This window comes from Aristolochia californica, unplaced genomic scaffold (genome assembly GCF_029961685.1).
Source record: "Aristolochia californica isolate CCGP_79_NKW_82.1479 unplaced genomic scaffold, dmAriCali1.0.hap1 SCAF_9, whole genome shotgun sequence".
Taxonomy (NCBI): Eukaryota; Viridiplantae; Streptophyta; class Magnoliopsida; order Piperales; family Aristolochiaceae; genus Aristolochia; species Aristolochia californica.
In genome coordinates this window covers 23609563-23632617 of record NW_027182290.1, presented here as the reverse complement: position 1 = coordinate 23632617, position 23055 = coordinate 23609563, and the positions used below count along the sequence as shown (strand labels likewise).

Here is a 23055-nt window from a genome sequence, read left to right as displayed (position 1 = left end):
AAAGATGACAGAAAATACTATAATGGTATCGCATTTGAATGAGTTTAGCATGATTGTCAATCAATTGATCTCGGTTCAAATTAAATTTGATAATGAGGTTCATGCTTTAATTCTTTTAGTGTCTCTGTCGAATTGTTGGGAGCCTTTGAGGGTTGCGGTAAGCAATTCCTTAGGCAACGAGAAGTTGATTTTTAATGATGTTTGGGATACCATTCTTGTAGAAAAAGTTCATAGAAAGGACTCTGGAGAATCGTCAACATCTAATTCTGCCCTAACTATCGATACTAGGGGTAGGAACTTTGAGAAGAATTCCAACAAGGGCAATGGTATAGGGAAGTCAAGGAATGGAAGAAGCAAGTCCAAATTCAGAAGGAATGTGGAGTATTGGAATTGTGGCAAGTCTAGTCACATAAAGAAGAACTACAAAGCACCGAAGAAGGATGAAAATAAAATTGATGTTGCAAACACGGTGACTGAAGACGTATAAGATGTTTTACTCTTGTCGGTTGATAGCCCTATTGACTCCTGGGTGTTAGATTCAGAAGCTTCTTTTCACACCACCACACATCGTGAGATCTTGGAGAATTATGTTATTGGAGAACATGGGAAGGTGTATCTTGTTGATGGAGAACCTTTGGATATTGTCGGTATTGGTAATATCAGTTTGAGGATATCAAATGGATCAGAGTGGAAAAGTCAAAAGGTGAGACATGTACCAAAACTTATGCGTAATCTGATCTCAGTAAGGCAGCTTGATGATGAGGGTCATAATGTGACTTTTAATGGTGCTGGCTGGAAAGTCACTAAGGAAGCCATGGTTGTTGCATGAGGAGTGAAAACTGGAACTCTTTACATTTTCCAATTGCAAAGACACGGTTGTAGTTGTTGATGCTATTACCGATTCTGATTTGTGGAATTATAGGTTCGGTCATATGAGTGAGAAGGGAATGAAAGTGTTTCAGTCCAAAGGGAAGCTACTAGGTTTGAAAATTGTAAATAAAAATTTGTGTGAAGGTTGTATTTTTGGAAAGCAGAAAAGGGTTAGCTTTTCTAAGGCAAGAAAGGAGCAAAAGACAACAAAATTGGAGTTGGATCACACAGATGTGTGGGTGCCTTCAATTGTTACTTCCCTTGGTGGTTCTAACTACTATGTGACATTTTATTAATGATGCAAGCAGAAAGGTATGGGTTTATTTCTTGAAAAATAAATTTGATGTGTTTGATACATTCAAGAGTTGGAGAGCAATAGTTGAGAATGAGACAGATTTGAAGGTGAAGCACTTGCAGTCAGATAATGGGGGAGAATGCATAAATGATTATTTCAAGCAGTACTATGCTAATAATGGAATCAAGATGAAAAAGACCATTCCTAGAAAACCTCAATACAATGGTGTGGCAGAGAGGATGAATAGAACATTGAACGAGCATTCTAGGAGCATAAGATTGTATGTGGGATTATCAAAGATGTTCTGGTTTGAGGCTATTAGCATCACTACCTATTTGATCAACAGAGGCCCTGAACACCATTGGATTGCAAAATAACTACCTATTCCTAAGTGAAGGTGAGCTTTTGTAAGTTAGTTATTGTGCTGAATTGAGTGGTGACCTTGAGTGTGCAACATTATAAATGGCTTTAGAGGAAATTTGCTATTGTGCTATTTGGTAACCCAACTTTAGTGAATATTTCAAGTCCAAGTTCAAATGCCCTTGGGAGTGGATTGGTGTTATGCACGTAATAATAATATTATTTTAATTTTTTTAAATTTATTTTATTTTATTTCAATTAAAGTATTAATAGGCCACAGGGTATTTTTATAATATTTTATCTTAAACCTTGATTTTAGGTTAAACAGGGTTTTGAGTTCTCTTCAACGAGCTCAGGGGTGTGCGCTCTCCTTAATGAACTAGGGTTTTCAAGTTTTCCTTTGGCTTGATTTTTATTTTTCTCTTCTTCCTCCCTACGAATTCATGTGTCAGATCCGAGACCTTAATAATTGGTATTAGAGCGGGAACACAATGAGCTATTATGCTTTTGGCTATTTGATATCCAAAGAAAAGTAGATGGCCATGTACAAGCTTTCCTTTGGCTTAATCTTCGTATTTTTCTTTTTCCTTCTTACGAATCCATGTATTAGATCCAGGATCTTAACAACTGATATTAGAGCTGGAACACAATGGGTTATTACGCATTTAGCTATTAGATATCCAAAGAAAAGTGGATGCAATGTGCAAAGAATTAGAAGAAATACGTGCATCGGTAGCTAACTTCCACGGAACGTTCTGAGAAACCGCTGCCGCTGCCATTAAATTTTCTGCGAGTACCTTGCTACCGCAGAGAAGGTCATACGACTAGAAACATCCAAGAACAAAAATTTCACAGAAGGAGAGGCAGACGTTGTCTCGGACGAGCAGAAACGCCAAGAGCCAGAAAAAATACCAATTTCCGCGCAGGGAAATCCAAATCCGAACAGCGGGGACCCTGCACATCAGAAATCGGAGTCTGAGACATCAAATCCGAAATCGGCCTCAAAACTTCCGAAATCAGACGGCGGGAACCCAGATTTTGGGAAATCGGAAGGGTATTCTGCTAAAATCTCGTCGGTAAAGGCTGACTTGGGTGTGTCCTCAAATTCGAAGTCGGAGTCTGTTGTAAAGGAACCAAGATGCCTGTTCGTCGTCCCACCTCAAGGTTCTTCGAACCAGCCCTATTCTAAATTTCAGCCACGATGTCCTGCTGTTCACCGTCAACAACAAGTGAGACCACGATTTGCTGCTATTCGCCACCGGAAAAGGAGGAAGCGCCGACGGAAACAAATCCGATGGGCTTTGGCTTCCAGATTCTCACTCTCAGTCTCAATCTTACTCTCGGCATCCAAGCTAGAAACCGACTTTGAAAGATTTTTGGGGTAAGTTTCTGAGACGATTTTCTCCAAATTTTGTCTTGTCCTTTCTCAAGTCCCTCGATTTTTTACAAAAAAACTCTACGATGGCGTTGAGGGTGTTTAGTTTGGCTGAGAAACAGTGTTCGCATTTGGACGGAGTTCAAGCTTTAGCGTCAGAAATTCGAGATGGGGATTTTGTTGTGAAGGTTCCTGCTATGTTCATAAAATCTGCAGAAAAGGTGTTTGAGAGAATGGCGGATAGGAGTATTGTCACTTGGAACTTCCTCTTATCATTTCGGCCTGAGATCCCTAAATGTTTAGCCCAATCTGAATGCACGTTTCTGTGGAATGGTCAGAAGATCTGCAAGGCAGGAAAGCAATTCATCTTTCTGGAGAATTTGACAACTTAAATTTCAAACTAAAGCTTGATACAACTTGCAAGATATATGCAGAAATGATAGGGAATGCTAGGACTGACGTGCAGTCTACAGAAAAATATTATCGCTTTGTAAGGCTTATGGGACGTGCAGCCTCTCATATCACACTAGAGTGTGCCTTCCAAAAACATCCTAATATCACTGTTATTGGAGAAGAGGTGGTTGCTAAGAAGCAGAATCTGAAAAATGTGACTGACTGCATTACAGATATTATTTGTAAACGAGCTGGTCTTGGCTATAATTATGGTGTGATACTTATCTCAAAAGATTTAATTGGTTTCATACCAGAGGTGCAACAACTTATTTCAGTACTAAATGAGATCCTTGCTCATGATGTTTTTATGGAAGGTGGATTGTGGAAAAAGAAACTAAGACATCAATCACAGCTGCTTTTTGAAATTTTACCACCAGCAATTCAAGAGCAGCTAATGCTTGAAAGAGATCCTCATGGAAATGTGCAAGCTGCCAAATCAGACCTCAACCATATTGGTTTGCGGATGGAGAACATATTGGTTCAGCAACTTGGAATTGCCAGAAGGGGTACCCTATCCATGGAGTCCACAACCATTACTGCTGAGGCTGCTTGTGGGTTTCACAAGGATATACAAATGGGTGCTACTAAGGCCATTGTTCAATATTAAAGCAAAACTGATCCTAAGGTGGAGATCTCAATTGTTACACTAGCCACTCAACCAGCTGAAGCTCCCCATTTTACTGCAGAACCACAATCTGATGCTGATTGTGAGAACATACTCAGGACCCTCTCTTCTGTTGGGTTGGTGCAGCACAATCCAGAACTTCGTCTAAAGAAGCAGCCTTATGCACTATGGTATCCGATAGACAATATTGCTAAGGAAGAACTTCATATGTTAACTGAGGGTACACAGGCAGAACTTGGCAGACAACAGTAATTATCAATCACTCCAATCCTGTTTGGATTCCAAAAATCAGAGTGGTGTCTCAAATGGAACCTGTCCAACCATCGATATGTAGGGGGTCTGCTGTTGCTACCCAGTCTCATGACATGCGTGTCAAAGCCCATAGGGTGGATGCGCCAGATTTTCTTGGTAAAGGTACTTGAGTTCTGTCAGAGATAATAACTCCACGTGGTACAAGTTTAACCCTCCATCTTCATGTGAGCAATTTGGTGCATGATGGTGTTTAGTACATGGGAACACTTACAGTCCATGCTGACGCAACGGTTGCCTCAAGGAAGACATGAAGATGCAGCCTTTGACAGCAATGGAGAATCCTCATACTCATGCACAAAGGATGATGAGAACAACAACACAAATAATTTTTTTTATGACTGCATGTCCCATTATTGGAGCTCTTGAGCCCAAGAGGGTACTGATATTTAAAATTGTTGTTGATATTGCAGAGAAGATAAGAGTACCCTAGCAGCAGCCACAACCTAAAAAATATAATGCAGCTGAGCACCACCTGGAAACTTCTGACTTTGACCAGATGCTTGTGCATGGGGGGGAACATTGATGCTATTCGTGGAGTATTTAATGACTTACCTGCCATTGCTCTCATCTCATATGAAATCATATGTGGCAGAGGGGTTGTCTTTGCTAAAGATTGTCTTCATTCCATTGATTTTGAGAAGTTGTTGGCAGATAGGGAGTCTCTCACTGATGAAGGTTTTCTTGACCAGATTTTGAATGTTATATTGTGGGGAATAATTTTTCAGGCTGTTGAAGGGAAAAATATTAAATTCTGGGCGGCGTCTGCCCAGAGTATAAGTATTGATGTTGTGGCACTGCTGAAAACAGTGTTCATAGTTCCTGTTAGATGTTACAGCAGCATAGTGGTCTCCTTTCATCACTTCCCTCTGAATTTGGAACTTCATGACCAATTTCATCCAAAATGGATTCAAACAGCAGCGGTAGAGATTTCAACGTATGGGGAGGTGTTTGTTGTACTCCAGGACAGTGAGCAACAACTTGTGCTGTCTGGATTTTTTAGAAGGAACAACTGGTTGGATTCAGGCAAAGCTGGGTTTTCTGCTGATGATGGTGATGAGGAAAAAACATGCAGTGGGCTTCCTAGTGTTGTTCAGTTACCTAACTGCTTGTCTAAATTACAGGAAACATGTGGCCTAGCTATTTCTATGTGGGAAGCGATCTTGCTCTTGGCACTTCATTATGAAATGGTTCAACCAACTATACATCGTCACCATGCTGATCCTGTTGTTTGTGATGGTTTCAGGCCTCTGAGTGTTTCAGGGTGCAGCAAATGGAGGGGGTTAGTGTTGCTAAGTCTTCTCAATCCCAAGGGGCGGGTCATGATGTTGTTACTGCCATGCTGGCAAAGTGTAGGCAGTGCAACCTTGCCAATGGGGAGCCATCGTGAGGGGTTGTTTCACACCGGTCCAGGACTGATGGAGGGCAGAGATGCTACTTGGGGAGATGTAGCGACGTTTGGCACGCATCCCTATATTTGACCGTAAAAAAATTGTTACTAGGGGGAATGTTCCAGTTTTGGGCATCCAGAGGGCGGACATAGCTATCGCGGATGCTACTTGGGAAGAGGTGGAGACGTCGGCATCGACACCCTACCTTCGAGCTTGAGGACAAACTCTTTCTTTCAAGGGGGTGTAATGTTATGCACACAATAATATTATTATTTTAATTTTTTTCTTTAATTTATTTTATTTCATTGCAGTTAAAGCATTAATATGTTATAGGGGCATTTTTGGAATATTTTATTTATAGGGGTATTTTTGTAATATTTTATCTTAAACCTTGTAAGGGTAAACCCTATTTAAGGGGTAAGAGTAATGAGAAACACAAGTATTGATTTTAGGTTAAACAGGGTTTTGAGTTCTCCTCAACTAGCTCAGGGGTGTGCATTCTCCTTAACGAACCTAGGGTTTTCAAGCTTCCCTTTGGCTTGATCTTCGTCTTTCTCTTCTTCCTCTCTACGAATCCATGTGTCAGATCCGGGACTTTAACAATTGGCAATCTAAAATACGACTATGAATTCTATAAAAGTTGTATTCTTTGTGGTTTGAATGTTTGTGTATGTTCATTTGATTGTGAATCTAATTTTTTACATTAAATTATGATTAATAATGTGAAGAGACCAAAGATTAAGCAAAAACTAAAAAAATGACTAAAAAATAGTAACAAAGTTAACAAACACCAAACCTAACACACTTATTCTCTCTCTCTCCCTATTTCCCTCCTTTCCCTTCTTTCCATCCCCTTGCTTCTCTTCTTTTGCTCTTTCCTTCTTCCTCCTTCCCCACTTCTCCCACGCAGAGTAAAGCATGTGGTGGAGCTCCTTTGCAAAGGTCACCACATTCTTGTCCTAATATAACACCATAATGGTGTTTTTCAATCCTCCATTCAACTAGAAGAATTTGTCTCCTCCTCATTCATGGAGAGGAACTTCTCCAAGCTGATGAAACTATCTGTTAAGCACCTAGCCAATACTACCTAAAAGACCGGCCTGTTAGGAGCGGAAGACATAGGTACTTAACCCCAGGACCATAACTGTACACCCCGCCCTCCCGAGCCGACGACCACGGTGGCCTTAACACAACAACGAGGACCGGGTTAGGAGCCCATACTCCCTTACGGCTCCCCGCCAAGGGTGTTCGGTCCACCTGCGCACGCGGGGACTAGAAGTCGGGACGTAGCGCCTGCTCTGATACAAAATGTTAACCACCTAGCCAATACTACCCAAAAAACAGGCATGTTAGGAGCGGAAAATATAGGTACTTAACCCTAGAACCATATGGTCCCTAGCCATGGATCTAGTAACTCGACGAGTTGAATATGAATCCAGCACTGTTTGAGGGTTTCTTATCACATTTTTTTGTGAAATGAACTCTCTTATACTTCTCCTTTCACGTTGGGATTGAAAAGGATTTTGTTTTTCTAAATTATAGATGCAACCAGCAAGTTAAATGACTGTTTAAGCACTCAGATATGAAACCCCTCTTTTATGATTCACGTCAAGAGGGTTTTACTTCTAGTTTCCTTTTCTTAATTATGAACGAACCCAGCTAGTCAAGGAAGCTCCTTAAGGCCCCAACGTGGAACCCCCTTTCTTATGGCTCACGTCAAGATAGGGTTTCCGATTTCATGCAGCACTGGTTCCTTACATAAAAGAGAAACATAAATCTAATCTCAATGTTTGGAATAAGATTAACAAATACCTCTGGACGTCAACACCCAACCAGCAACAAGAACTTGTCCTCCTTCCTGGGTAGACTCACGTCAAGATCTCTCCTTTTCTGGAATTTCCGTGAAGAGGTAGTCTCTCCCTTGCAGCTTGGAATAGAAGGGTGCTTCCTCTTCTTCTTCCTCCCACGATCTCCTCAAAGACTCTCCAATGGATGCAGCAAACCACCAAAGAGAGTTCAAGCCAAGAACCCTAGAATAGGGAGCCTATCAATAACCTAATTACTCTAGTTTATGCTAATTCCAAACTTGCTTTATTTCTCCATCCTTACCCCTTAAATAGGGTAATTAACATCAACATAGGTTAGGGTTATAAAACCCAATTCTACCCCTACCTTTAAGTCTTATTACAAATCAATAAAATTCGAAATTAAAAGCAACATAAATAATAAAATTAAAGTAGATGACTCAGTGTTATTGAGTCCATAACATTTGCTTCCCCTCCCCCCCCCCCGGCCCTTGGAGATCAAGTTTGTCCTCAAACTCGGAAGTTGGGTAGACCTGGTGGGAGTAGTCGAGCTGCTCCCATTCTGCGTAGTTGTGGCCGATTGCTGCCCCGTAATGGCATGCAGGGAGATGTCCAGTGGTTCTTCCTCAATCATATCCTCTGTCACCTCGATATCCTCATCTTCAACCTTATCAATCAAAAACAATCTTTTGCACTGATGCCCAACCCGATATGGTTCATTACATTTGTAACACAGATTCTTAGCCCGTCGTTCCGCCATCTCAGCACTTGTCAATTTTTTTATATAAGGAGGTGTAGGATGACTAGATCTCAGATCCCCTGTCAAAGTAATACCCGGGTTGTTTCTCGAAGGAATGCACTCCCCTTACCATGGAGGTCATCTATGTTGTGCCTGTTGTCACAGTTCTAAAGCACGAACTATATTCATAGCGCTGGATAAGTCAACAGGTGCATAGAGCTCCACCTCAAGCTTTAACGTCTCAGTCCGTCCTACTGTAAACAGCGCAACTTGCTGATCCACTTGTACCATACTACTGGCTCGTGCTAATTTTTCCTAGAACAATTTTTGATATTGCTCGACGGCCCCAGTTTGGTGTAATAAAACCAAATCTCCCAAAGGGTTACTGTAAGTCGGAGGACCAAAACGGAGAGAGCACAGTCGCTTAAATTCATCTCAATCTACCACCTCGCTATCAACCTCAACTAGCTGGTACCAAAGTTGTGCTTCCCCAAGTAAGTGAAAAACATCTACGCTGACTCGGTCATAGGTTGGACTCGCTGATGGCTAAAAAAAATTTTGCATCGATACAACCATATCAAAGGGTCTTCTGACCCATTATAAGTAGGGAATTCCATTTTAGTATACCTCGAAACAGTGCCTCCCCCTGGTAGAAGTGTCCCCCCGGAATGAGGGGTCCTTGTTGTCCCAAGAAACTCGTGCACCTCGGAAATTCATCTCCCCCTCTGTTATACGAATTGTCCCCTCCTCTCTAATCTGGAATGAGAGGTACAATGGCTCCCCCCTGATCAAGGTGTCCCCCCGGAATGATCCTTGCTGACCCGAGAAACTCGTGTGTCTAGTAAATTCATCTCCCCCTCTGATCTGCAAATGGTCTCCCAGAATTGGGTTCTTGCCAGTGCTCAGACCAGTCTCCATGTTATCCATCCTTCCTTTCAAGGTTTCCAAACTGAGAGTGAACTTCTCCTCCAATGCAACAAATTTCTTGCCAGTAGTTAGACCATTCTCCACACTATCCATCCTTCCCTTCAAGGTCTCCATATCGATATCAATTTTTGAGAACCTCTCTAGGACAGTATCAAATTTTCTTTCAAGTAATTCAAAGTATTCATTGGTGCTTCTCTCTGTCGGGTTACCCTACTCTGATACCACCTAGCCAATACTACCCAAAAGACCGGTCTATTAGGAGCAGAAGACATAGTTACTTAACCACAGGACCATAACAGTACATCCCGCCCTCCCGAGCCGACGACCACGGTGGCCTTAACACAGCAACGGGGACGGGATCATGAGCCCATACTCCCTTACGGCTCCCCGCTAGGGTCGTGCGGTCCTTCTGCGCACACGAGGAATCGAAGTCGGGACGTAGCGCCTGCTCTGATACCAAATGTTAACCACCTAGCCAATACTACACAAAAGACCGGCCTGTTAGGAGCGAAAGACAAAGGTACTTAACCCCAGGACCATAACAGTACACCCCCGCCCTCCCGAGCCGATGACCACAACGGCTTTAACACAGCAACGGGGACTGGGTCAGGAGCCCATACTCCCTTACGGCTCCCCACTAGGGGCGTGCGGTCCACCTGCACATGCGGGGACTCGAAGTCTGGACGTAGTGCCTACTCTGATACCAAATGTTAACCACCTAGTCAATACTACCCAAAAGACCGGCCTGTTAGGAGTGGAAGATATAGGTACTTAACCCCAGGACCATAACACCATCACTATCCAAATGCACAACCTACATCATGGCCTCTACCTCCTCTAGCATGCCTTAACATCCAAGGCAACGGAGCAAGGTGTAACTATTAATGGATAGTCCTATTGAAAGTTGAGTTACTTGAATGAGTCACCCAACTCGCCAGGCCAAAATGCCAAGGACATTAAAACATTTTGACTTAACCAAGACAAATAATCATAGTTCTAAACAAGTTTCAACTTTAACGTAATCGATCCAATACCCTATATTTTCAAAATCTAAGTTTAAGTCAATTTGATAATACATAAAACATGATTTTGCCTTTATTTCCTTCGAAATTGTATTAATAGTTATTAATAAAATCTTATGAAATTTTAGACAATTTTCTATCATAACACTAATAAGATTTTAAATTAAATATTTCTAGGAAAATTATAAGTAGTACTTTTCCAGTGATTTAGGATACTAATAAGATTTTAAATAAAAAATTTCTAGAAAATTTATAACTAGTACTTTTCCTAGGATTCAAATTTTCAACGAGTGACACTAACAGGGGCCTAAGTTTTCCACATCCATGGAAAAATTAATGAGATCATAGATATTTCAGTAAAGATGCCATGATTACACAAGTATGGAAGTTTGTTTTTGTAGAATGTATAAGATGCAATTTGGCTATGGAGAATAACTTTCAACTTATTAATAAGAAATCTACGTATGTCAAAGTCCATTTGGCTCATGACTTTGTATGTTTTGAGTTTTGAATTTATTTCGTGGCTCATGAAATTTTGCAACCAAAAAAGAAACAATGTTGAAGGAACAAGTATATGTAACACTAATAAAGATGGATGACCTAGTCGGTTGTGACATTGAATTATTTGCTAGTATGAAGATGTAAGTACTAAAATAGCTTCAATGTCTACATAATAGTCCTCCTTAGTTCACGACATCCACCAATCACCTTTTGGATAAATTATCCTGAAAAACATTGAGTGGAAAAAAAAAAGTTACAAAAAATAAATATTTTAATAATTTGACCAACAAACAAAAAGCTGAATGAGAATTATAGAACAAAAAAAACATTAAAAAGAGGAAAAAATAAGGAGAGAGTAAAGGGGTGGAAATTTAATTAATAGGAATTAGCTCATCTATCTAATAAAAAAAAGTATTTGGTACGAAATATAGGAAACACCATCCAATCAACTGTTGAATGAGGCAGCTGAGTTAGCCGTTTTATTTGACAGCGTATTTGTGTTCGACCGTAACTCAAGTCATCACATTTAACACCGATCACAGGGAACAAATCTACGGGCTGATTCGCATACTAAACAAAATCGTTTCCGTAAGATGGTATCTTGCATACCGGGAAAACGTCTTGTCTTTTGCTTCAGTTAAGTCTTCCATGAACCCTTTGTCGGCAATCTCCCAATTTTTCACTTCTCTGGTTATTTGAATTGAAAGAAAAGCAAAATGTCTGCCGTCTCTCTTGAAAACTTTAATACAGATGAGTTAAAAAGAGAAACCACCGTCCTCCCTTAGCTGGAAGATTCTTGCGTTCGCCAGTCCCCACGCTACCTCCACTTCAATGTTGAACCAATAATCATGGTTGATACTGGTCATTTCTTTTAGGGTTTTAGAGTTACGTTCAGACCTGGTGTTTCCGGAGAGGAGAATTGGTTCATAGAGGTGCCAAAAGGTTTGAGCAAAAAACACTTAATAAGCTTAGGGGACATGAATTATGTAGTTTTGGGTAAGGCTTGCTATAACTACACCAAATTTCCAAATTTTGAATGTCTCTTGGATTGTCTGGATTGTCTGTAATTGAGGCACAATAGAACAAAGGAAGAAGCAAAGACGGAACAATGAACTCTACTATTTTTTCTTTTTGATTTTCATCGATGAAGATTAACTAGTAAAAGAGTTAACAGAAGAAAAAAAAAAAAAAATTGGAGGAGAAACACTTCAATAATAATTTCTTGATTTTCATCGATGAAGATTAACTAGTAAAAGAGTTAACAGAAGAAAAAAAAAAATTGGAGGAGAAACACTTCAATAACAATTTCTCAAACACCACCCCACCCCCACCCCCCCTCGTTATCTTTCTCATTCTCCTTCTTAATGTTATTATCTACAACCATAGTAATTCCCCTTTCCATTAGAAAAAGAAAAAAAGAAAAAAAAAAACCTAACCTTTATCCTTCCTTCTCCTTCCCGTTTTCATCATCCTGTTTGAAACACTGATGATGGTTGACCTTGGACAACCCTCGATTACCACATCCACTCTTGCTTCCCTTTGCCGCTGCCAGTTCGATCGCAAGCGCGGAATCGACGAATGTGGCGGAACTCATCTCCATCTGCGCGACCCTAACCGCCCCGAGTAGCTTCTCCGGCAGCTCGTCCTCTGCCTGCGCCTCCACCAAGAAACCCATATCAATGGTAACGGCAGTCACGTATCCCAACGCCAGATGCAAAATCGCGTTGGCGAGTTTCGAGCTTCCAATGTCCACATCGATCTCCAAGTAATTCTCTCCGCGGTAGTAATTACATGTGAGGGCTTTGCCCAAAAGGCAAGCGGCGTAGTTACCGACGGCAGCTTTAACGATCCAGGGACCCTTGACAATGCGGTTTACGATCTTAAACCGGGCATTCCTGAACGCATCATCGCCGTGCACGAACCGGTAGAAGAGGGAGCCGGGCAGGATAGAGTCATCGGTGGAGAAGTAGAAGACAGCGCTGTGGCACTCTCGCCCCGGGATCTGGAGATTGACGGCAAAGATAAAAGACTTGAGGGATTTTCCAAACGCCTGCGACTTTCTGAGCGCACAGGCGATGCGATTATCGGGACGGGCGAGGATGTTATCGAGCTTGGTGGGCGATCGGAGCCAATCGACACCAGCAGGTTGGAGAAGCCAATCGCCGGAAGGGACCTTCTCTTTCTTCGTGAAGAAGTTTTTACCACGAAGGTGGAAGAGATCACCCGGAGGAGACGCCCAGCCGTTGGTACCCGTATGGAGGTCGACGCGCCTCAAGGATCCGCCACCGATGGCTTCCCGTAGCCAGTCCTTGGTTGCGGTGGAGGTGATCGTTTCGCCGCCGGAGAACTCGGATTTGGGTTTGGTTTGACACATCTCCGGCGTGATACTCTTTTTGGCTGTCTCAGCCTTACTCTCTCCACTCCCGTAGTAAACTAGAAATCTCCGTCTGGGATACAGAGGTCTCAGCCTTACCCTCTCCCTCCCACGATTTAATACCCAAAAAGGTCAAATGGATTCGACCTCGGAGATGGTTTAAATAACAGTCGTACCATCTATTTCTCGTTCCAGGGCGCTTACAGGGGCATCGTCGTTATTAAGCGCGAAAATTGAAGCGGCGACAAAGACGCTACTTGGTGGGCGTGATCTGTATTGGACTTCAATAGAAAACTGCCGACGCTAGCCCGAACCGGTGACGGTGGAGATGCTGCCAAATTAAAGCCATTGTATTTTTATTCTATTTACTAAAACGCCATCCTCTTTCTTGCCAAGCAATCTACACGGAAAGCAGCCGGTTGTGAAGTTTAAAACATAATATTTGATTATATTATAATATATTTTATATCTATTATTTATCAAAATATCAGTATCAGATTATACATCACTATTATCATTTTCACCAACAAAAACAAATTACATTTTACAATCTAACACACTATGATGTGTGTCCATGGTCACTATTTCACAACATAGAATCATAAATCGACCAAAATGAAACATATCGAGGATAGTGTCATGTGTAGCCAATAACTTGTATTAGGATATTAAAACAACATAATATATTTCCTTTGGATAACATAATACAGATTTACTGTTTAATACAGTATTAATGGTACGATTTGTTTACTAAAAAAATTATTTTACAATGTTGCAAAAAGTTACATCTCCTCAATACACTATCTCATAGCCTAGAAACATGATTGACCAGAGTGCAATATGCTAATAACATGGTATCGTAGAGTCAATAACATATATTACTTAATATAGTACTAATGGTGTGATTTGGTCACCAATGAAAATTTTAATTTACAATGCTGCAAAAAGTTGTGTCTCATCAATAAACTATCTCATAGCCTAGAAACATAATTGACCAAAGTGGAACATGCTAATAACATGGTATTGTAGAATCAATAACATAGTATCGGTTGCTAACATTATATTACGTTGATAATGGATAACATAGGTTTTTGTTTCTACTTAACACAATTGATTGCTTCACTTGTAGTTGACTTTAAAACTATTTATCCTCTATATTTCTAGTAGTTAGCTACTTGTAGAAGAGTAGTCAATTGTCTTTCTTAATATGGCTCCAAAGTAATAGATTACATGGCCCAAAATAATAGTCTATTTTTTATGAATATTTGTCCAATGCTAGGCTCCAAGACATGTCAACTACTTTTTCATTTGTGAGAGCTTTACAAAAATCATCATGCTCTATTTCTAGTAGTCGGTTGTTTCTAAAAGGGTATTCTTGCTTGTGTAATCTTAAGTAAGTTGATACATGGAGTCATCCTAAGGCAGTGTGGACTACTCTTTCAGAAGCAGTTGATTGTAAAAAATAGAGAGTACATAGATTTTTATAAAGTTGACTATGAATGAAGCAATCAACTGCTTATATCGAGGAGCTATGCACTAGATAGATGATCATCAAAAGCAATCAATTGTTCTGAACAATGTAGTTTCACTATGTTGGAGCTATCTTAAGATAGTTAGAACTACAATTCTAGAAGCAACTGATTGTTAGAAATAGAAAGCACAAATTTTTTTATGAAGTTGATGACAAATGAAGTAGTCATTTTCTTATGTCCTCGAACTTAGCACTGAACAAATGATAATCAAAAGCAGTTGAATCATTAGGTCATGCAATCAACTACTTTAGAGCTATCTTAAAGCAAGTAGTTAATACTCTTCTTGAAGCAAATTACTGCTACATAGAACATGACTATTTTTTTAAAGTCAACCACAAGTGTAGCAATCAACTATGTTAAACAAAAAGAAAAAACTATGTTGCTCATTATTTCACTTTGGTTAATTATGTTTCTAGCCCAATAGTATGTTGTGGAGATGCATAACCTTGTGCAACATTGTAAAGTAATTTTTTGTTTTGGTGGACAAATGATATTATTAGTATTGTATTAAGAAGTAAACATGTACTATGTTACCTATTAGAAACATACTATATTGTTAAATATCATAATACTATGTTACTAGTTGTCGAGGACATTGTTCTCGATATGTTTCATTTTTGTCGATTATGGGTTTGAACTATAAACTAGTATCTCTTAACACATATAACAATGCGTTATATTGTAAATTACATTTTTTTTGTCAACGAGAAATGACAATATAGATGTATAGTTTGACATTGATATTATGATGAGTAGTAGGTATGAAATACATTATAATATAGTTAAATACTATGTTACAAACTTCATTAACACTAAGTTATGGCAAACAATCAATTACATTCTCCCAGAGCAATTGACTGCTTTCTCTCAAATCAGTCTACTATATTCTCCCCAAAAGTTTTTCTTGGTGCAAATGACCATTCATAGGTTTGGGTCATTTTGCTACATTTTTTTACCATTTTCAAAACCATGAATTGGTACAGGAGAAATGAAGGAATGTTCATCAGAAGATCTATAAAGTTTAATTTCAAAGCACAAAATCCATAAATGATAATATTAACATATGTATACAGATACATGGTAAAATTCTTTTACACATGTCAAAGTTGAACTTGAGGGCTTTGTGATTTGGAACTTGAAGGAAAAAATAACAAGGCAAAAAGTGTTGGAATATATGATGTAATTACTGGAAGTCCCTTTCTGTTGCTCATGAATGAGTTTGTAAAGCACATCCCTTGTTACCAGAAGAGAAGAAGACGTTGTTTCTCTAGTGTTTGCTTATCTCTACCATTGTGCCTCATTACTCTATTTGTAAAGGTCTGTTCCAGAAGATCAAATAAATTCTCCATGGAGGGAAGAAAGCAACTACAAAACTCAACTCTCTGCTGGTAAGTTTCTTTTTTCTGTTCCAGAACTTCTGCCTGTTTCTATAAGTTTTAGGACTCAGACTTTGTAACGTCTTGTTTCGTTCATGCAAGCTTCGAAAGAAAACTTAAATAGCATAGTTTCCAATTTGGAAACAATGTTGAGAAAGAATGAAGAAGGAAAACTTTTCTAAACTTGGGAAGGTTTTATTTTTTTGAAAATTTTATATGCGTACAACCAGTGTGGTTCTTCCATTCTAGAATTCAGAATGAAAAAGGTTTGTTGCTGTTGTAAAAGATGTCGTACGAGACGTGTTTGTTGTTGAAATATGTTGGTTTTGTTGGAAACTATTGAGGCTCTGGCTAGACGATGAAGTCTAATCCTCTCGTTAATCTGTCGACTCTAGTCTCTGGTCATATTGGCTAGTCGTTAATCTTCATCCCCTGGTATACTGCTGCCATGGCGTCGTTGAAGTTATATTGTTTCTCGGGTATATTGATTTTGTTATCCTCTGGTTTTTGGCATCGCCTGAGGGATCATCTCTATCTTCCATGTCTGATTTATTGAAGGATCCAATAAGCCATATTCAATCTACCAAAGGATCATGCCACACCTCTATCATCCAGAATTTTTGGAAAGTTCAGCCAGCTATCCGATAAAATATTTTCATTCTGGATTTTATCTACATCATTTATGGAATTCTTTTTGTTGGTACTGTTGTTATCTGATGGAGTTAACTCAACTGAATCAACGACCAGCACTCACATAATCTGAGCTACAACAGAAGATTACCTGATTTCATCTTGTATTGATGTTGTTCTATCCTGTTCGCTGATGCTTCTCCAAGAGATATCTCCACTGTTGGTTTTCGAAAACTCTTCGATCGTCTTTGTCACTGCTGAGCAGTCGGACGTTAAACAAAAGAAGTCTGCAAATACAAATTTTTTTGCTATCTTCGGAAGTTATTTTCGTCGCTTGATCAGCAATCAATTCCGATTCTCATTGCTATTGTTTGGAAGTCTCACGGGATTAAATTCTGATTTTGTCTTGAACTTTTTATGTCCCGCTTTGTTCGGGAGCGAGCGTTGTGGGGAGGAAGATCATGAAAAATCAAATTTCCTAAGTTAGGAAACTTGATTTAAATTGTTGGTTCAGTCGATTGTCGAGTCTCAGGACCAGACCTTGCCGGTTCAAATCAGCGAACCAGGCTGCCCTTCTTGCTACTGTCGAGCAGCACCTGTCAACTGAGTTAACTCGGGCCAACTCGGTCTGGGTCAACTCAACTTGGGCCACTTATTTTCTTACCTAGGTATACGTGTCTAGGTCCCAAGTTCATACATATTTTCCATGACTCAGCTATATAAGTCTACTATTTGACTCGGCACAACTCGGTTCTTTTTCTCCAACTGGATTATTATCTTGGATTATTACCCGAATTTGGTGCAACTTCCTTATTTACTGATGGACTCGCTGCAGACTATTTTATGTGTCCTTATTATTCTTAAGGACCTCTATTATTTACCGGTTATCAGATACTATATAACTGCACATATGGTGCATGTTATTTTGGCATTGGCCCATTTCCACTACTGCTATTGTGTCTCTTTGATTGAGACATTATTTTTGAAGAAGAACTCCTCGGTTGCTTGCCTTAGGTTCATTATTTGTTGACTGTTGTTGGCATTGGATCGTTTGATGCAAAATTTGAATTTCTTAGAAAAATAAATCACATGGTGGCCTTAGTGTTATGAACACAATAATATTATAATTTTAATTTTTTTATTTAATTTACTTTATTTTATGTCAGTTAAAGAATTAATAGGCCACATGGGCATTTTTGGAATATTTTATTTATAGTGGTATTTTTTTAATATTTTATCTTAAACCTTGTAAAAGTGAACCTATTTAAGGGGTAAGAGTAATGACAAAGGATATCATTGATTTAGAGTAAACAAGGGTTTTGAGTTCTCCTCAAAGAGCTCAGGAGTGTGCGTTCTCCTTAACGAACCTAGGGTTTTTAAGCTTCCCTTTGGCTTGATTTTCGTCTTTCTCTTCTTCCTCCCTACGAATCCATGTGTCAGATTCGGGATCATAACAACTAGTATAAGAACGGGAACACAATGATAGATACTTCAACCAGAGAGGAAAAAAATTGTCATACTCCAGGATTTGCTTACAACAACAGGTAAGATGTATCAAGATGTGTTCACCCTAGGTGAGCTACAACAGGAGATGTGTCAATCTTCCATTGGAATTTTAGTGGAATTGTCTGCAATTGAGAGGCATCTCGCTGCCGCCGCAGAAAAGAAGGTCATAAGACCTAAAATCTTCGAGCACAAAAATTTCACAGAACAAAAGACAGCAGGCGCTGTCTCGGACTGGAAGCAAGGTAACGGGCCTGAAAAATTACCAATTTCAGCGCAGGGAATTCCAAAGCCAAACAGCAGGAACCCTGCACATCAGAAATTGGAGCCAAAGACATCAAATCCAAAATTGAACTCAAAACTTCCGAAAGCAAACGGCGGGAACCCAGATTTTGGGAAATCGAAGGGTTATTCTACCAAAACCTCGTCGGTAATGGCTGATTTGGGATCGACCTAAAAAAATCTCTTCTCACGGCTAGCAGATTGTTTCCCAGAGCAGAAGACAGAAAAATTCCAATCTGACTCTATCTCAATGAATTAGTTCGATCGTTCCTCCTCTGTCTTGGAAAATCTACAAGCAGCGAAGCCCTAAAGGGCTGTTATTCGCCACCGAAAAAGAGGAGGTGCCGACGGAAACAAATCCGGTGGGTTTTGGCTTCTAGATTCTCACTCTCAGTCTCAATCTCTCTCTCGGCGGTCCAGTGGAGAACCAACTTCAACGCATTCAAGGGTAAGCTTCTGAAACTCCATCGAATTTTAGGTCAAATTGGGTGTTCCATGGGGTTGATGGGGGCTCCAAGGGCCTGAGCAACAACAACACTGCTCAAAAATTGGGGATGGATGTTCTCTGTTCCATGAAGCAGAGAAACAGTGCACAATTGTTGGAATTCTGGCTTGTGTGTATGAATTCCGAGATGGAATTTTTCTGGGGATGCCAGGATTGATAGAAAAATTTTTATGGGGGCTGTTTTATTTTTCTATTACCGAGAATAGCAGCAGTATGAATGTCCCTTATCAATTTGGCAACCTTGCGTTTAATCTTTTGGATGATTTGTATGCTGCTCTACCACTGTTTGTCAAAATTCTTCAACCAGGTGTGACGTTTGGTGATGAAATTTTGTTGGGTATTCAGGGCAGGGTTGAGATAATTCTGTGGATGAATGATTTTTCTATTAATGGAACCAGCAACAGTGAGTTTGTTCTTGGTCAAATTGACAACGTTGTGCTGAAATTTTTGGGTCTCATGTATGATGCTCAGGCCATGTTCGTGCTTAATGGGATGCTTCTGAATGATAAGCAAGTTTTTGTTGGTCCATTCATTCGTAAACAAGAGCGAGAGACTTCTGTAAACAAGACAAAATTTAATAATGTTTATGTCAAGAATCTGTCAGAATCGACAACTGATGAAGATTTGAAGAAAATATTTGGCGAGTATGGAAACATTACAAGCGCTGTAAATTTGAGAGAAGGAGATGGGAAATCCATATGTTTTGGATTTGTTAACTTTGAGAATGCAAAAGATGTTTCTCTAGCTGTTGAGGAGCTTCATGGAAAAAAAATTGATGACAATGAGTTTGGTATGATTACTTCATACAAGGGTTATGTGGGATCCAAGTGGCATAAGTCAGAGTTCGAGATTTGTTGCTTTCTCGACTCCTGAGGAAGCATCTCGAGCACTGGCAGAAATGAATGGGAATATTGTTGTCAACAAACCACTATATGTGGCACTTGCACAGCGTAAACAAGATAGGAGAGCTAGATTGCAAGCACAATTCTTCCAAATGAGGCTAGTTGCAATGCCACCTGCAATTGCTGCTCCTGTTCCATTTTATCCCCCAGGTGCTCCAGATTTGAGACAACAACTATTTTATGGCCAAGGTCCTTCCGCTAATGCAGTTCTTAATGGTTTGTGCCATGCGGGATGTCTGGTGCAAGCATTTAGGCTGTTTGATTCATTAGAGAAAATTAATGTTCTTGCCTCTGTTGCTACATATGCAATTTTGATAGATGTTGTATGTAAAGGACTCCTACAAGATGTAGATGTTGGAGCTTCTGGCTTAGATGGAAGGATTTGGGAGAGGAGACAGGAGGAAGCTGCTGATTTTGCATCACTTAGGTTCTTCCACAAATTGTTTTGTGTTGCTACTGTGGCACTACAGCAACCAGTTTTGCCACCAGTGGCACTGCTGAAATCAATGCTGCCAGCCAGCAAGCAAACAATGTTGTTGTGGCAGTGCTATTGTAGCAGTGCAGAAATGTTTGTTTCTAGACAGCCAGTAACCACTGTTGCATTCGATGATTTTTATGCTTAGCAGTTTGGTTTTTCTGGAAATGGTGGAGAATCTATTGTGGAGAATGATTTTTATGACTATTGAAGGGAAAAAATTTAAATTCTGGGCGCTGGACAACATATAGGTGTTTCAATTTTGGATACTATTCTACATGAATACAACAAGGAGTCAAAGGGTGGGGACACTATTTCCTGTGAACTTCAATTCAAGGTTGTTGCAAACAGCACACAGTTGGCAGATTGTGATATTAGGGAGTCTTCCGTGGTCACCCCACAAAGTGCTATCAACACAAGCCTACACCATTTTGGTCTGTGGCTGCAGCAAAGACCTCAATAGCAGAAATATGTTGTTGTTTGTGCGACTTCATCAAGTATGGGAGCTTTGGGCACGATTTTATTAAGTTAAGCCGCATGCATGTTAATGAATCCATTGTAATGGATCATAAGGGATTCATAGATGAAGCTGCTAGTTCTGCAGCAGATGGGTTATGCACAATATTCCTAGAATTGTTTGGTACAATGGAACATCATGACGTTGGACTAGATGAGGTCATTTACTGACATATGCTTAGTGCTTACGGCATGGTACTTTCGTCGAGAATGTTGGGCAATTTCCTAAACATGGACTAGGTCCAAAGACTAAGGTTACTGGGGACATGCTGCATTTTTCCAATGAGGCAACGGTTGGGGCAGATCCCACAAAAGCTATTAATGTCGAAGCAGAAGTTACCAATTTGGTGCAGGTGATAGTTCAACTTGTTGTTAGGTTGCTTATCCATATTAGGGTACGCTACAGCAAGTGATGTAGGAAAAAATATATATATATATTTTGCTTATCTGGTTGGATGCTCCAATTTTGTAGTCCAGAGGGCTGACACAGATACCGCAGTTGATACTTGAGAACAAGTGGAGGCGTCGGCATGGGCAAGCAAACCCTAGCTTTGAGCTTGAAGATAAGCTCTTTCTCCCAGGGGGTGTAATGTTATGTACACAATAACATTATTATTTTAATTTTTTTAATTTACTTTATTTTATGTCAGTTAAAGAATTAATAGGCCATAGGGGCATTTTTGGAATATTTTATTTATAAGGATATTTTTGTAATATTTTATATTAAACCTTGTATGGGAGAACCCTATTTAAGGGGTAAGGGTAATAAAAAAGGCAAGCATTGATTTAGAGTAAACAAGGGTTTTGAGTTCTACTCAACGAGCTCAGGGGTGTGCGTTATCCTTAATGAATGTAGGGTTTTCAAGCTTCCCTTTGGCTTCATTTTTGTCTTTCTCTTCTTCCTCCCTACAAATCTATGTGTCAGATCCGGGACCATAACACTTAGCATCATATCTTTCTCTTTACCCATTACCCATTTGGCAGTCTTTCTCCTGCCATCCTATATTTGACTCCCACTTACCCTTATTGGCCAACCCTTTTTAAAGCATTGCTTTGGTTCTCTCTTTTATTCATATGGGTGTTTTAAGTCTATTGAGACTTTTTATTGGTACCCATGGGTCTTTTATCTTCGTCTTGTGAATGACAGACATTACCCACTTTAGTGATTATTGTCACTATAGTCGTTCGAAATCCTTGGAATTTGTTTTGACTTATGTTTTATCACCCATTTTTACCTTCTGAGAGTTTGTGTCCAGTTTTGTACTTATCCTTGGGACACTGTGATGTAGGAGATTATTATTACATTTACGATATTTGGTTCAAGCTGGGATCAATGCCATTACCTCCCAACTTGAGAGGGGGGGGGGGGTTGGAATATATGATGTAATTAGGGTGGCACTGATGTAATTAGTTTATGTTTTCTGTCTCTTCTTCACTTTTGTTAGGGTGAAGGGTATACTTGTAATATTGGTAATTTTGATACCTATAAATTTACCTTATGGGGAAGGGTTTGGATTAAGTCCACAACTTCTTTCTTCCTCGTGTTTTCTTTCTATGTCTTTTTCTCCATGACCTAAATTCATGGAGTTCTTAAAATCAACATGGTATCAAAGCAAGGAGTTTAAGATCCCACTTGATGAAGTAGTTATGAAATTTGTCAAAGAAGTTGGTAAAAGAAGGAGTTCAGCCATGAAGAGATAAGTTAATTCTCTTCTTCTTTACATTTTTTTTCTTCTTATTTACATACTCCTTTACATTTTTTTCTTCTTCTTGAACTTTGAATCACATGAAGTCAAGATAATCTTCATATGTTGTGAAGATTTATTTTTATGACTAAAATGATGTTATAATCTTGATCTTCTTGTAGATCAATTAAAAGCTTGATCAAGATCAATTGTTACTTGTGACTTATCAAGATTGATGTTTGAGATTCAGTTACCTTTATGTAACTTGGATCAATTTTATTTGAGGTGGAATTCTTGGACATGTTGCTGTAAATTCTCCCACTTGATGTTGCTCATGGGATTGTGTTATGTTGTTGTATGCCCGTTACATGTTTGATGAAATTACATAACTCACTTATCCTTATTATTTTTGTTGCTCTTGAACTTCAACAATTGCATTTTTTTACGTTGAAGTATTCCCATGAGTTGAAGATAAATTTCCTTCCGAGTGTCTTGATTTGCCTCTAAGTTTTTTCTAAATATTTTTTTGCACTTGGTTTGTGTTGGAGTTTGGATTAAGGCCTAAACAGTTGCATCTACCTTCTCCTCTCTTTTTTTCTTTAA

At 39.5% G+C, this 23055-nt stretch overlaps 2 protein-coding genes across 3 annotated transcripts; one reads left to right on the top strand and one right to left on the bottom strand.

Annotated features, from left to right (window-relative positions):
• The first annotated feature begins 2246 nt into the window (after positions 1–2246).
• On the top strand, positions 2247–6107 carry LOC137941077 (pyrophosphate--fructose 6-phosphate 1-phosphotransferase subunit beta-like). 2 transcript variants are annotated; one of them, XM_068786327.1, is made up of 2 exons: positions 2247–2906; positions 4701–6107. In XM_068786327.1, the coding sequence occupies exon 2, from the start codon at positions 4746–4748 to the stop codon at positions 5766–5768; it is 1023 nt and encodes a 340-aa protein (XP_068642428.1). In that variant the 5' UTR covers positions 2247–2906; positions 4701–4745; the 3' UTR covers positions 5769–6107. The 2 variants fall into 2 exon arrangements, with proteins under 2 accessions (XP_068642428.1, XP_068642429.1); XM_068786328.1 differs by having other exon boundaries at positions 3023–6107.
• Positions 6108–10603: 4496 nt separating this feature from the next.
• LOC137941500 (protein ENHANCED DISEASE RESISTANCE 2-like) lies at positions 10604–13139 on the bottom strand. The gene is made up of 2 exons (XM_068786942.1): positions 12109–13139; positions 10604–10896 (listed from the first exon to the last, which is right to left on the bottom strand). Exon 1 carries the CDS (start codon positions 13044–13046, stop codon positions 12111–12113), a length of 936 nt encoding a protein of 311 aa, XP_068643043.1. The 5' UTR covers positions 13047–13139; the 3' UTR covers positions 10604–10896; positions 12109–12110.
• Between the last annotated feature and the right edge of the window lie 9916 nt (positions 13140–23055).